This window comes from Myotis yumanensis, unplaced genomic scaffold, assembly GCF_028538775.1.
Source record: "Myotis yumanensis isolate MYYU_CA2020_CCGP unplaced genomic scaffold, mMyoYum1.0.hap1 SCAF_2, whole genome shotgun sequence".
Lineage (NCBI taxonomy): Eukaryota > Metazoa > Chordata > Mammalia > Chiroptera > Vespertilionidae > Myotis > Myotis yumanensis.
In genome coordinates this window covers 62,692,573-62,704,767 of record NW_027223753.1, presented here as the reverse complement: position 1 = coordinate 62,704,767, position 12,195 = coordinate 62,692,573, and the positions used below count along the sequence as shown (strand labels likewise).

Here is a 12,195-nt window from a genome sequence, read left to right as displayed (position 1 = left end):
ATATTGCCTAATTCCATTTATACAAAGTATCCAGAAAAGGAAATCTGTAGGGACAGAAAACCCACCAGAGTTTGTCTGAGACTGAAGTGAAAGTGGGAATTGATTGCAAAAGAGTACAAAATAAATTTGGGGGTGATGAAAAAATGTTCCAAAACTGAATTATGGTGACTGCACAACTCTATCAATTTATTGTTAAATTTATCAGTAATTGTACACTTATAATGAGTGAGTTTTATGGTATGTAAATTATACTTCTATTTAAAGAACGTTATCAAGTGCTTCTCTTTGTAAGTGGAGCAGTTGGCTTGAAGCAGATCTTTGCTGTGGGAAGAATAACTTCAGTGGACAACTTAATTATGTAAATGTAAGGTTGCTAGGCATCCATTACCTTGGGGGAATTAGGTAACAAAATCCTCTGAAGCTTGGTCAAGGCTATTCCTTCTCAATACCCCGTGGTATTGAGATCAGATCCACAGCCTGCTTTTCCAGACAATATCTTATTATATCTTTAAGTAAATCCTAAATTTTCATATTTTCACATATTTATGTATCATCCTATAAAATAAAAGCCTAATATGCAAATTGTCCCCTCCACCGGGAGTTTGACAGGGAGTTCTACTGCTCACTATGATGTGCACTGACCACCAGGGGGTGGTGTGGAACACAGCGCTGGCAGCAGACAGCAGTGGAGGTGCTGCTGGCCCCAATGGGCCCCAACAAGAATGGGACTGCAGTAGGATGGTGGAGCAGGTGAACAGGCAGCACCAGGCCAAGGTGGGTGTGAGTGGGGGCCCAATCGCCCTGCCAATCACCCCACTGACGGTGACCAGCGGTGGTGGCAGAGGTGCCTGGCCCTGATCCATCGATCTGCAGGCAGATGGTGGAGCAGGTGAGGGGGTGGCGCCAGGCAAAGGCAGGGCTAAGGGGCTGTGAGGCTAGGGGAGCGAGCTGGGGCCTAATCTCCACAGGACACCCCGAGGGACCTCATGCATGCACAAATTCGTGCACCAGGCCTATAGTATATAATAATAAAAGTGTAAATACGCTAATTAGACCGGATGACCTTCTGGACGTCCTTCCTTCTGAACAAAGTCGCAGCAGGTGGGGGCTGCGGCGGCGGCAGGTGAGGGCCGGGGCCAAGGCCCTTGCATGAATTTCGTGCATCGGGCCTCTAGTTGTCTTATAATAAAATAACCTTTTCCCCCTTTGAGACTGAAAATTTAATTCATTCCTTAAAAGGAAAATTCTATTCATTCTTCAATATTCTCTAAGGCCCCATCTTCTCTTTAGTGTTAATTTCTTCTTACATTAAACGCCCACAGCAAGCTACTTATACACTTTTAAGCAACCATTTCACTATGCCTTGAATTGTTGTTTTGTGTTTGCTTTTCCTACTCTTGTTTTTGAGGGTAAAAACTGGATCATTTTCTTCCCAGACTTGTTTATAGACTGATGTAGTAAATACTTAAAATTTGAGTTTGCCAAATGAATAAAAACTGACTATTATATCCATAAGCTTACAGAATAGTTGCAGGTGAAAAAAATAGATAAAAAGGTAATGTGGAAGGTCTTCTATCTTAGAAGTTACAATGATACAGATTCAGTGGACTAAGAAATAAGCATGGAAGTAAACTGTCTTAAAGACTGTGAACTTTGGAGAGGTAAAACTGACTCATAAAATGTTCTGTTACAACCATTTTAGCTATCTGATTCTACCTGAAGAATCATATATAAAATTGTTCATTTGTTCAATACAGTATTTATTTATTTACTAGAGGCCCGGTGCATGGATTTGTGAATATTGAAAGAAAATTAATTAGAAGAAATATTTTAATATCGCCATTTGCCCTTCCTCTATAATAGAAGTTTCAACCAAATTCACGAAACAACAATGACAGATTGAAACACATGCATGTGATTGGTGCCAGTGAGAGCTTTATATGTATCGCACATGCATGAGTCAACATTTATTTATTTACTTATTTTCAAATATCTTTATTGGTTTCGGAGAGGAAGGGAGAGGGAGAGAGAGAGAGAAACATCAATGATGAGAGAGAATCATTGATTGGCTGCCTCCTGCATGCCCCACAATGGGGGTTGAGCGTATAAGCCGGGCATGTGCCCCAACCAGAAATCGAACCGTGACCTAATGATTCATAGGTCAATGCTCAACCACTGAGCCACGCCCGCTGGGCTGAACGTTTATTTTTAAATTGCCAGTGCATGTCATATGTACCAGTCAGTTGGATGGTCAGTCACTTAGCCTTCTATATATAGACTAGAGGCCCGGTGCACAAAAATTTGTGCACTCGGCGGGGGGGGGGGGGGGTCCCCCAGCCCAGCCTGTGCCCTCTCGCAGTCTGGGACCCCTCGGGAGATAACGACCTGCTGGCTTAGGCCTGCTCCCGGGTGGCAGAGGGCACGCCCAATCCCTAGGTGCAGCCCCTGGTCAGGCTCAGAGCAGGGCCGATTTGGGAGTTGGGGCGCCCCCCCCATCATGCACAGAGCAGGGCGGATCGGGAGGTTGCAATGCCATCCTCAGTCACGCTCAGGGTAGGGCCGATTGGGGGGTTGGGGCACCGCCCCCTGTCACACTCAAGGCAGGGTCGATGGGGAGGTTGCGGCGCCACCCCCTGTCACACACAGAGCAGGGCCGATCAGGGGGTTGGGGTGCTGCCCCCTGTCACTCACAGAGCAGGGCCAAACAGGGGGTTGGGGCACTGCCCCCTGTCACTCACAGAGCAGGGCCCATCAGGGGGGTTGGGGCTCTGTACCCTGTCACACACAGAGCAGGGCCCATCAAGGGGTTGGGGAGCTCCCCCCTATCATGCACAGAGCAGGGCCGATCAGGGGGTTGAGGAGCTCCCCCCTGTAACTCACAGAGTAGGGCCAATAGGGGAGTTGGGGCACCGACCCCTGTCACACACAGAGCAGGGCGGATCAGGGGGTTGGGGCACTGCACCCTGTCACACTCAGGGCAGGGTAATGGGGAGGTTATGGCTCTACCCTGTCACACACAGAGCAAGGCCCATGGAGGGGGGTTGGGGCGCCACCCTCTATCACCCACAGAGCAGGGCTGATCAGGGGGTTGGGGCGCCGCCACTGTCACACTCAGGGCAGGGCCGATGGAGAGGTTATGGCTCTACCCTGTCACCCACAGAGCAGGGCCGATAAGGGGGTTGGGGCGCCGCACCCTGTCACACACAGAGCCGCAGGGCGATCGGGGTTGGGGAGCTCCCCCCTATCAGGCACAGAGCAGGGCTGATCAGGGGGTTGGGGCGCCTTCCTCTGTCATGAACAGAGCAGGGCGGATGGGGAGGTTGTGGCCCCGCCCCCTGTTACACACAGAGCCACAGGGCGATCAGGGGGTTTGGGCGCTGCCCCCTATCACGCTGATCTCGGTGCTGGGAGCCTCGCTGCTCCGCTGATCCCGGTGCTGGGAGGCATATTACCCTTTTACTATATAGGATAGAGGCCTGGTGCATGGGTGGGGGCTGGCTGATTTGCCCTGAAGGGTGTCCTAGATCAGGGTGGGGGTCCCCACTGGGGTGCCTGGCCAGTCTGGGTTAGGGGCAGAGGGCCGTTTTCAGGCTGGCGGGTGACTGAATCTCCCAACTGCTCCTTTTTTTCTTTTTTTTTTCCTATTCTGGGCCAGCTTTAGCTCTGAGGCCTCGCTGCTGAAAGCAGGTTTCTGGCCTTTACCTTCTGTATTTGATACAATGTTGTGGTCTGGCTGGCTGAAGCCCGGCTGACTGAAAGCCGGTTTCTAGGGTTTTGTTTAGCTTCTATATTTGCAACATAGTTGCTTAGAGTTGCAGCTGAGAGGCCGGCAAGTCAGGCGGGGAACGTTGGAGTTCGCCATCACTGGAGCAAGCAAGCCTTCCTGTTCGCTTCAGTGCATGGCTGCCGGCCGCCATCTTGGCTGACAGTTAATTTGCATAAGGATATGCTGATTAGCCAATAGGAAGGGTAGCGGTCGTACACTAATTACCATGTTTCTCTTTTATTAGTGTAGATTTATTTATTTATTCATTTATTTATTTAACTTAAATTCTTTATTGTTTAAAGTATTACATATGTTTGCTTTTCCCCCCATTGATCTCTCCCCAGGTACTCCCACCCCACAGCACATGCCCTCACCCCCCGACTGTCTGTGTCCATTGGTTATGCTTATATGCATGCATACAAGTCCTTCAGTTGATCGCTTATCCCCTCCCCTCTTTGCCTTCCCTCTGAGGTTTGACAGTCTGTTTGATGTTTCTCTGTCTCTGGATCTATTTTTGTTCATCAGTTTATGTTGTTCATTATATTCTACAAATGAGTGAGTTCATATGATATTTATCTTTCTCTGACTGGCTTATTTTGCTTAGCATAATGCTCTCCAGGTCCATCCATGCTGCTGCAAACAGTAATAGTTCTTTCTGTTTTACAGCAGTGTAGTATTCCATCGTGTAGATGTACCACAGTTTTCTAATCCACTCATCTACTGATGGGCACTTAGGCTGTTTCCAAGTCTTAGCTATTGTAAATTGTGCTGCTATGAACATGGGGAAGCATATATCCTTTCTGATTGGTGTTTCTGGTTTCTTGGGATATATTTCTAGACGTGGGATTACTGGGTCAAATGGCAGTTCCATTTTCAATTTTTTGAGGAAACTCCATAATGTTTCCACAGTGGCTACACCAGTCTGCATTCCCACCAGCAGTGCAAGAGGGTTCCTTTTTCTCCACATCTCACCAGCACTTGTCATTTGTTGATCAGATACATGCAAAAAACTGAAATTAGACCACCAACTTAGACTATACAAACAATAAACTCAAAATGCATAAAGGACTTAAACGTGAGATGGGAAAACATAAAAATCTTAGAATCCATAGGCAGCAAAATATCAGACATATCTCGTAGCAATATCTTTACCAATACAGCTCCTAGGACAATGGAGACCTAGGAGAAAATAAACAAATGGGACTACATAAAAATAAAAAGCTTCTGCACCACAAAAGAAACCATCAACAAAACAACAGGAGAGCCCATTGCATGGGAGAACATATTTGCCAATGTTATTTCCAATAAGGCCTTAACCTCCAAAATTTATAGGTAACTCATACATCTTAATAAAAGGAAGATAAACAATCCAATCAAAAAGTGGGCAAAGGACCTAAATAGACATGTTTAGAAAATGGATATACAGAAGGCTGAGAGTCATATGAAAACATGCTCAGTCACTAATCATCCGAGAGATGCAAATCAAATGACAATGAGGTACCATCTCACACCTGTCGGAATGGCTATCAATACAGTATTTAAATCTAAGATTCACTAGTATGGACTTGTCTCTGCCAGAAAAACAGGCTGCCAATTCACAGGAAAGGAGGATAGGTAACGTGTTTGATGATATTCACCTATTCAGTTCTTAAAATGTTGTAATTGCACAGTCATTAAGTGTATAAAATCCAGTATTTAAAATGTGCAAAACTTCTTCAAATTCATCACTATATAACTTAATACACCATTTACAATCTGTTTTGAAGGAATTATTAGAAGTTAACTATAATAAATCTGCTAGAAAGAGAATTCAATGAATGTTAATATTCCTATTCATTTTGAGTCACAATGAAAAGCAGAATTCCTCCATGTTTTTCTTTTGAACTTCATGTACTTATATGTGCATGGAATCAGCTGTTAAATATTTATGTTATCAAATAGGAACTCCTGTTATTTAATTTAGTAGTAAAGGATGAAACACATTTAAGCCACCTGGAAACCACAATATGGCCTTTATTTTGCATTTCTTTCTATACTTAATGTCATTGAAGAAGAAAGTTGGATTAAAACTTGTTATATTTCAAACATGTCTAAATTGGTAATTAATCTTTACTCCATAGCTTATGAACCTACTTTTAAAAAAATTACTTGTAGCTTCTGTGCTTAGTTGATTTCTTAAAATAGCACCTTTGGAACAATCACATTCCAAGTATTTATTATCGGAAGATATTACATTCCTTTTTCTTGTCAAACAAGTCATGCAAGTAAGGTGCTTTGACTAGCTTTGAAGAATGTGGTTTGTATAAAATCTTCATATAGTCAAAACTCATTCTATTACTTATTCTATAAATGAATAAAATTTTGTATTTTCACCACAAAAATAAACCTTGGAATTTTGCACTGAAAGGATTCCTCTGTTTCTGTTGCATCAGAGTTTTCTCCACCATAACAGATTCTATAAGCAGCAGTTTTCAACGTATGGGTCGCGACCCCTTTGGCGGTCGAACGACCCTTTCACAGGGGGATCGCCTAAGACCATCCTGCATATCAGATATTTACATTACGATTCATAACAGTAGCAAAATTATAGTTATGAAGTAGCAACGAAAATAATTTTATGGTTGGGTCACAACATGAGGAACTGTATTTAAAGGGCCAGAAGGTTGAGAACCACTGCATAATAGGAAACAAGAGCTGTAAGCTCACTATGCTCATTATTACATATATAAAATTATTGTGTATATTTGATATTTTGGGGATATGAAAGACGGAAGAGTTAAAGAATACTTGATTAATGAACACTCAGTTACTATTTTAGTATTTTGTATATCATGCCTATTATTTTAAGGTTACAAGGTTCTCCTAATTTTACTTGTACATAATCCTATTTTTTTTATTTTGTGACATTGCAATAAAAAAAGTTAACAGCATTTTATCAGTGTGTTTTCTCAAAAAAAAATAAAAAATCATGGTTCATTATATTATCTTCCACAGCTAATGTGTCTCAAAAGGCCCCATACACTTTTAAAATGGTGAAAGGATAGTTCAAACATAACCTTTAGTCATTACAAACCCATGACACTCATTTAAGATACATTTATTAAATACCCACTATTTTGAGGAACAGGTATTAGTGAAACAAAAACAAGTTTAGTATTGTATTCATTCCTCATTGAACTTTTAATTAAAAGATCTTTGAAATGCATAAAAAAGATTTCCAAAAGGCTTTAAGTCTAAGAGAAGGCAATTTAACAGAAGAGAGCAAAGAATGAGTAATAAACTTTTGTTGCATGGTAAATTTTAATAATATACTATTATTTCAATATTCATTAGTCCATTAACTTGAAGATATTTGAAATTTTTCATCTATTAACTTGCTATGTAGTAAAAATTAATTATAAGTAATGAAAACCTTTAGAGTAAAAAAACATTGTACAAATTCTTTACTTTCTTCCTCAAATATCATAATGGTAAAAAAAATTCAGATGGAGTAAAAAAAAAATAACTCAATAAGCTTCTATAGAACTATGAAGGTGCTGTATAAACCAGGGAGTAAATTTTGTAAACCACTCTTGTTTTTGTTAAAAATGAGTTTTTTTCCCCTTAACTGCTATGGAATATATAAACAAAACGAGGCAAAACCTATGCTTTTTGATGATCAAACAAACATACCAAGAAGGGCAAGAGCACTAGGGGTAATTCTATTGTTCCTTTAATCAGAGTGACAAAAATTCCTTGGGGAGGATTCAAAGTGTAATGCGGAATGGAATACTGGTGTTGTTTATATGTGAAATACATCTTTTAAAGTTCACGTCACCAAATATGGTTACATATCACTCCTTTAGCAAAGCAAGCAATAAATCCAAACATTTTTAACATGCCTGGGAAGAATGTGATGCATGCATAAACAACTCCCCCCTTTAACCATAATTATAAGTAACATAAAATATAATTATGAATGCTTTTGATTTTTAAGATGTTATAAATATAAGATTTCACATAGATTAATCATACATACTATGCTTTGATATTAGAAATCCTGCTTGCAAAACTGAAGTAACTTCCACACATGTGTTTAAAAACAAAAGTTGGCAAATAAACGAGAAATTTAATTAAAAATTCAAGAATCTTCTGTGTCCTTTCAAATTTTAAGGCTTATACAGACAAGAAATTTTTAAAAAATGAACTATTCCTTGTTTCTAAAATTTAGACATTTCACTTTTATATAAGAACAACAACAACAACAAAAGCAAAACAACCAGAAGCACACACTAGAAATGATGTCAACATTCTGTAGAGGTTTCCCACTGATATCCAAAAGTTGTAGATAAAACAAAATAATGAACTACATGGTTCGGCTCAACTTATAATCGAGTTTTTGTGGAACTCTTTCAACTTCAACTCGCAAAATGTCCTTGTGCAAATCATAAAAAGACAAACAAAACATAGTTCTTTATGTTTGATTCTAAAACTCCAGTTAGCATTTTAGCTTCTAGTTATAATGTATTATTTAAAAACAAAACTTACTTGATCTGTCCCATAAGGCAGTATGTTCAGAGAAATGAAGGCTGTCATTTTCCAGAGCTGTTTTCTGATCATGTGCAGTACCTTTAGAGTGTCTATGAAACAATCGGCTAGCAAAACCTTCCAATTTCTGAAGAGCAGTTGTACCTGAATACTGGCTACCGGAGAGTTCTCTATAAGCTGCCATTCATGTGTATTTACACTTTACTTAAAGTAGCTGAAAATTCTTCCAGAAGGAGCTCAACAAGTTCTTACACAGAAGCTAAGAGCTATGCATGTGTCAAACTTCCTGTTTGCAGGGTATTCAAACCACTACTGCTGTTCTGTTTCCTGTTAATATAAAACAGCACATTACTGAGCCTTTCTTAGCAAAACTCTTCATCTCAACCAGGGATGAGGATTTTAAAGATTTGAAATATAGATCTAAAAGGCTTTATGTTTAAGAGTGTTTTAATATTAATATACAGGTTAACTAGAGCACTAAATATAACGTTTCATATATAGTAGGCTAATTTTTTTTAAAAAAGGAAAAGTAGTTAAATATGTATTACTACCCTATGCAAACAAGTAAAGGTTCATATAAAAAAACACTCTCAAAATAAAATGTTAAAATGGTCCTGTGTGTTTTCTAGGAATTCAGCTAATGTACAGACTTTAAGACTCCTTGTAAACAATTAACTTTTCATCAAAAACTGGTATGGGACAGATATTGCAAAACTTGTAAAACAAATTTATAACATATTTTAACTAAGAAAAAAACTGAACTAGCACTTAAGAAACCTCATTGACCTAAGTCTAATACATACAGAAACGTCAAAAACGTAGCATGCTAGTATTGCTTATCAAACTTATAATCTGCTGACAAGTACCTATGAGCAGTACATTTTAAAACGTTTAAAAATTTAAAAACACACACACACAATATAAGACTTAAAATTACATAAAATCAGCCATAGCAAGAAATTTCAATTGAAAGGAAAAAATTCCTTTTAGTTGACTGAGGTTAACTTTTAAACTTAATACAGAGAACTACAGCTTACCTGATCCCTGATTTACGGGTCTCACTTAGCGTGCTGATTTACGGGTCTCACTTAGCGTGCCTTCAATTAAAAGTAAATAAAATTTGCCACTGTCCATTTGCAGGAAAAAAGTAACCTGTGACATATAATGATTTTTGAGTACTTGTCTTTTTACACTAATTAAAAAATGAAAAGGTTGTGTGATTTTCTCTTTAGAAGCTCTAAATGAGGGAGAGAGGGACGGAGAAAGGGAGTGAAGAAGAAAGGAAGGAAGGAGAGAGGGAGAGGAAGAGGGAGAGAGAGAGAGAGAGAGAGAGAGAGAGAGAGAGAGAGAGAAGAGGGAGAAAGAACCTTTTAAAATAATCTATCTAAAAAATATCTAAGCCCATGCTTCCTTCCAACTACTTGGCAGATAGAATAAATAGGAATAATGAAAAATAGAAAACATAGGAACAAAAATGTAATAAAAGACAACACATAACACACACACACACACACACACACACACACACACACGAGACACTGACTAAAGAACTTTGCCAAATAACAGCTTATTTATGTACACTTTGTTTGGTGTAATAAAATTAATATCAATATAAACAAATAACAGTCTCTGGAAGACTAAACTTAAATTTGTAGCTTTTTTTACGGATGTGCATTTAATAATAGATCATTTGTTTTAACATCTGACAGTGCTTTAACACAAAACAGACACCGAACAAGGGTCTGCACTCTTCAATAAACATCGGCAGAGCCAGACTGACTGTATGGGCAGAAGCAGATAAAATTCCCCAATTCTTTGACTTGCTCTCTTGAGAGAAATTTATTCACTTCAAGGCTCACCACAAATGTCACCTCCTACTGAAGTTTCCCACATACTTCCTAGAAAAATAAACTGCTTTCTTCTGTTTCCTTGATCTTAAAAATTTGCTGTTTATAAATGTATGCCTCAAATTGTGAATTATTTGAATTCATAAATGCAATGTATGTATTGCATACTCAACAAATAGATGTTAAAGTATCCATTCATTTTTAACAAATTAAAGGTCTAAGTAGAATTATCTAACACTTGAATATATTTTAATTTTATTTGATAGGACCACAGTTGTAAATTATCCAAGCACCAAGTTGTTCATATATAAAAATAACAGTCACAGAAGTAATGTCATTTAATTCCTTATTCTCTATATTTAGTCAGTTACTAAATTTTATTCATTCTTTGAGTTTGTTTTTATTCATGAAAATGTGGATTTCTAAAATAACTTCTTGTTTTCTCTGTGTCTAGTTATTCCTTCCAATCACTCATCTCTGACATATTAACTTCCTCAAAATATTCACTCACAGTGTTCCCCTTGTCAATGCACAAACATCCTACCATTTCAGCCTCACCATACTCACTTTTAACACAACATGTCTAGCCAGACTTATATTCATTGTTGCTTGAGTTTAGTACAGATATTTCAGATTCCTTATTAGAACACTAAGAACAATTCACTTTGAAAAATGCATAAACCTTAAAACAAAATTACTACAGGGAAAAGAGAAAGAAAGTAAGCCTCACTGGATGAGTATCTAGCAAACCCTGCATTTGAAATCTGTGCCTTTTTAAAAAAAATTTAATTGAAGTGTTTCCATTTGTTGCAAAATCCTTACAGAAAATAGAATCTTTAGTCCTCAGAGCAATGTTCCTATATATGGTAATGTGACCAGGAAGCTGTTGCTATGGAGGTACTCAGGCATTCGATTTTTATTAAAAGAACTCTACTGACATCTACTGCTAGAAAGAAACAACTGCAGCTTTAACTAAAATTGAATTCCTTCATAATTCAAATTAATCTAAAGAGGTATATTGCTTGTTATTCTTCCTGATGGTTTTTTTCAGAACTTCAATTTGTACTAAGATGTCTAGTCATGTACCCAAAAATTGCTGTAATGCTATATCTTATACTTTATTAATAGTTTAAATAATGTATGATAAACTAAAGAGTAATCAACTTTAGGTTATTAAGTCCTTATTACTCATTCTGCATTAATTTTATAAATTATAACAATTTTCAGAGTGAATTGCTTTTGCTTGCCATAAGGTATCACAAAATACTGGTTTCTTATAGTTAATAAAACTCTTTGAATTTCCTCCTACATCCCTTTGATATACAATTGTGTGTGTGTGTGTGTGTGTGTGCACGCGCGCACTTACTTTCTAGCACTATAAAATGCCCCGTGCTCATTCTCTATGCTTCCTGCCTTAGTTATAGAATCAGCCAAGGAACCCTCCCTCTGCTTATTGGAGAAGGGTATTAGAAACCAAGACCTGGGAACCAGGTGTGCTTGCAGCTACTGGTGTGCTGTTGCAACTGGGCTCTTTCAGCTTACAAGGAAATATATGTACATATGATGTGTATATATACTGATATCTATTAAGTATTTCTATATGTAACCATCTTTGTCTACAATAAAGTAATAATAAGTTCCTGGTGTTTTCAGCTTTAATTCATTATTGCATGATTCACTTTAGCTTTGTCCTCTTGCTTATGTGAAAACGCCCACTCCAGTGAGCAACCTGGCTTACACCATCCATTTACTTACTTGTTCAATTTCAGTATATAAATGTGGCAATATCAGAATGGTTAACCTGGTACAGTTTTAACACCTTCATTCTCATGGGAAACACCTTTATCAACCAGACTACACTACTATGTACAGTTTCTTTTGTGTCTAGTCTTACAGACTTCCACATATTTCCAAATTTACTTAGGTCAGCACCTTTAGCCTCATGTTGGGTGATGGTGATACATTTGTAATACAGTTAAGATTGTTTTTTTCACATCGGATTTCATTCTGGGATTCCCCCAACCTTCTAAATAATGTTTTTGAAATTCTGCATAC

The 12,195-nt window shown here is 38.5% G+C and overlaps 1 protein-coding gene across 3 annotated transcripts in view; it reads right to left on the bottom strand.

Annotated features, from left to right (window-relative positions):
- PRKACB (protein kinase cAMP-activated catalytic subunit beta) overlaps window positions 1-12,195 on the bottom strand; it is a 110,905-nt gene that overhangs the window by 58,980 nt on the left and 39,730 nt on the right. Inside the window, exon 1 of one of the 3 annotated variants that reach the window (XM_070405474.1) lies at window positions 9,331-9,577. The exons of 1 other annotated variant lie outside the window; for it this stretch is intronic. Coding sequence is in view for 1 of the 2 variants with exons in the window: in XM_070405465.1 (XP_070261566.1) it covers window positions 8,294-8,477 (184 nt within the window). In the remaining variant the exon portion in view is untranslated. Of the gene's footprint in view, window positions 1-8,293; window positions 8,573-9,330; window positions 9,578-12,195 lie in introns of those variants that run through there. One more of the 3 variants, XM_070405465.1, reaches the window with a different exon arrangement.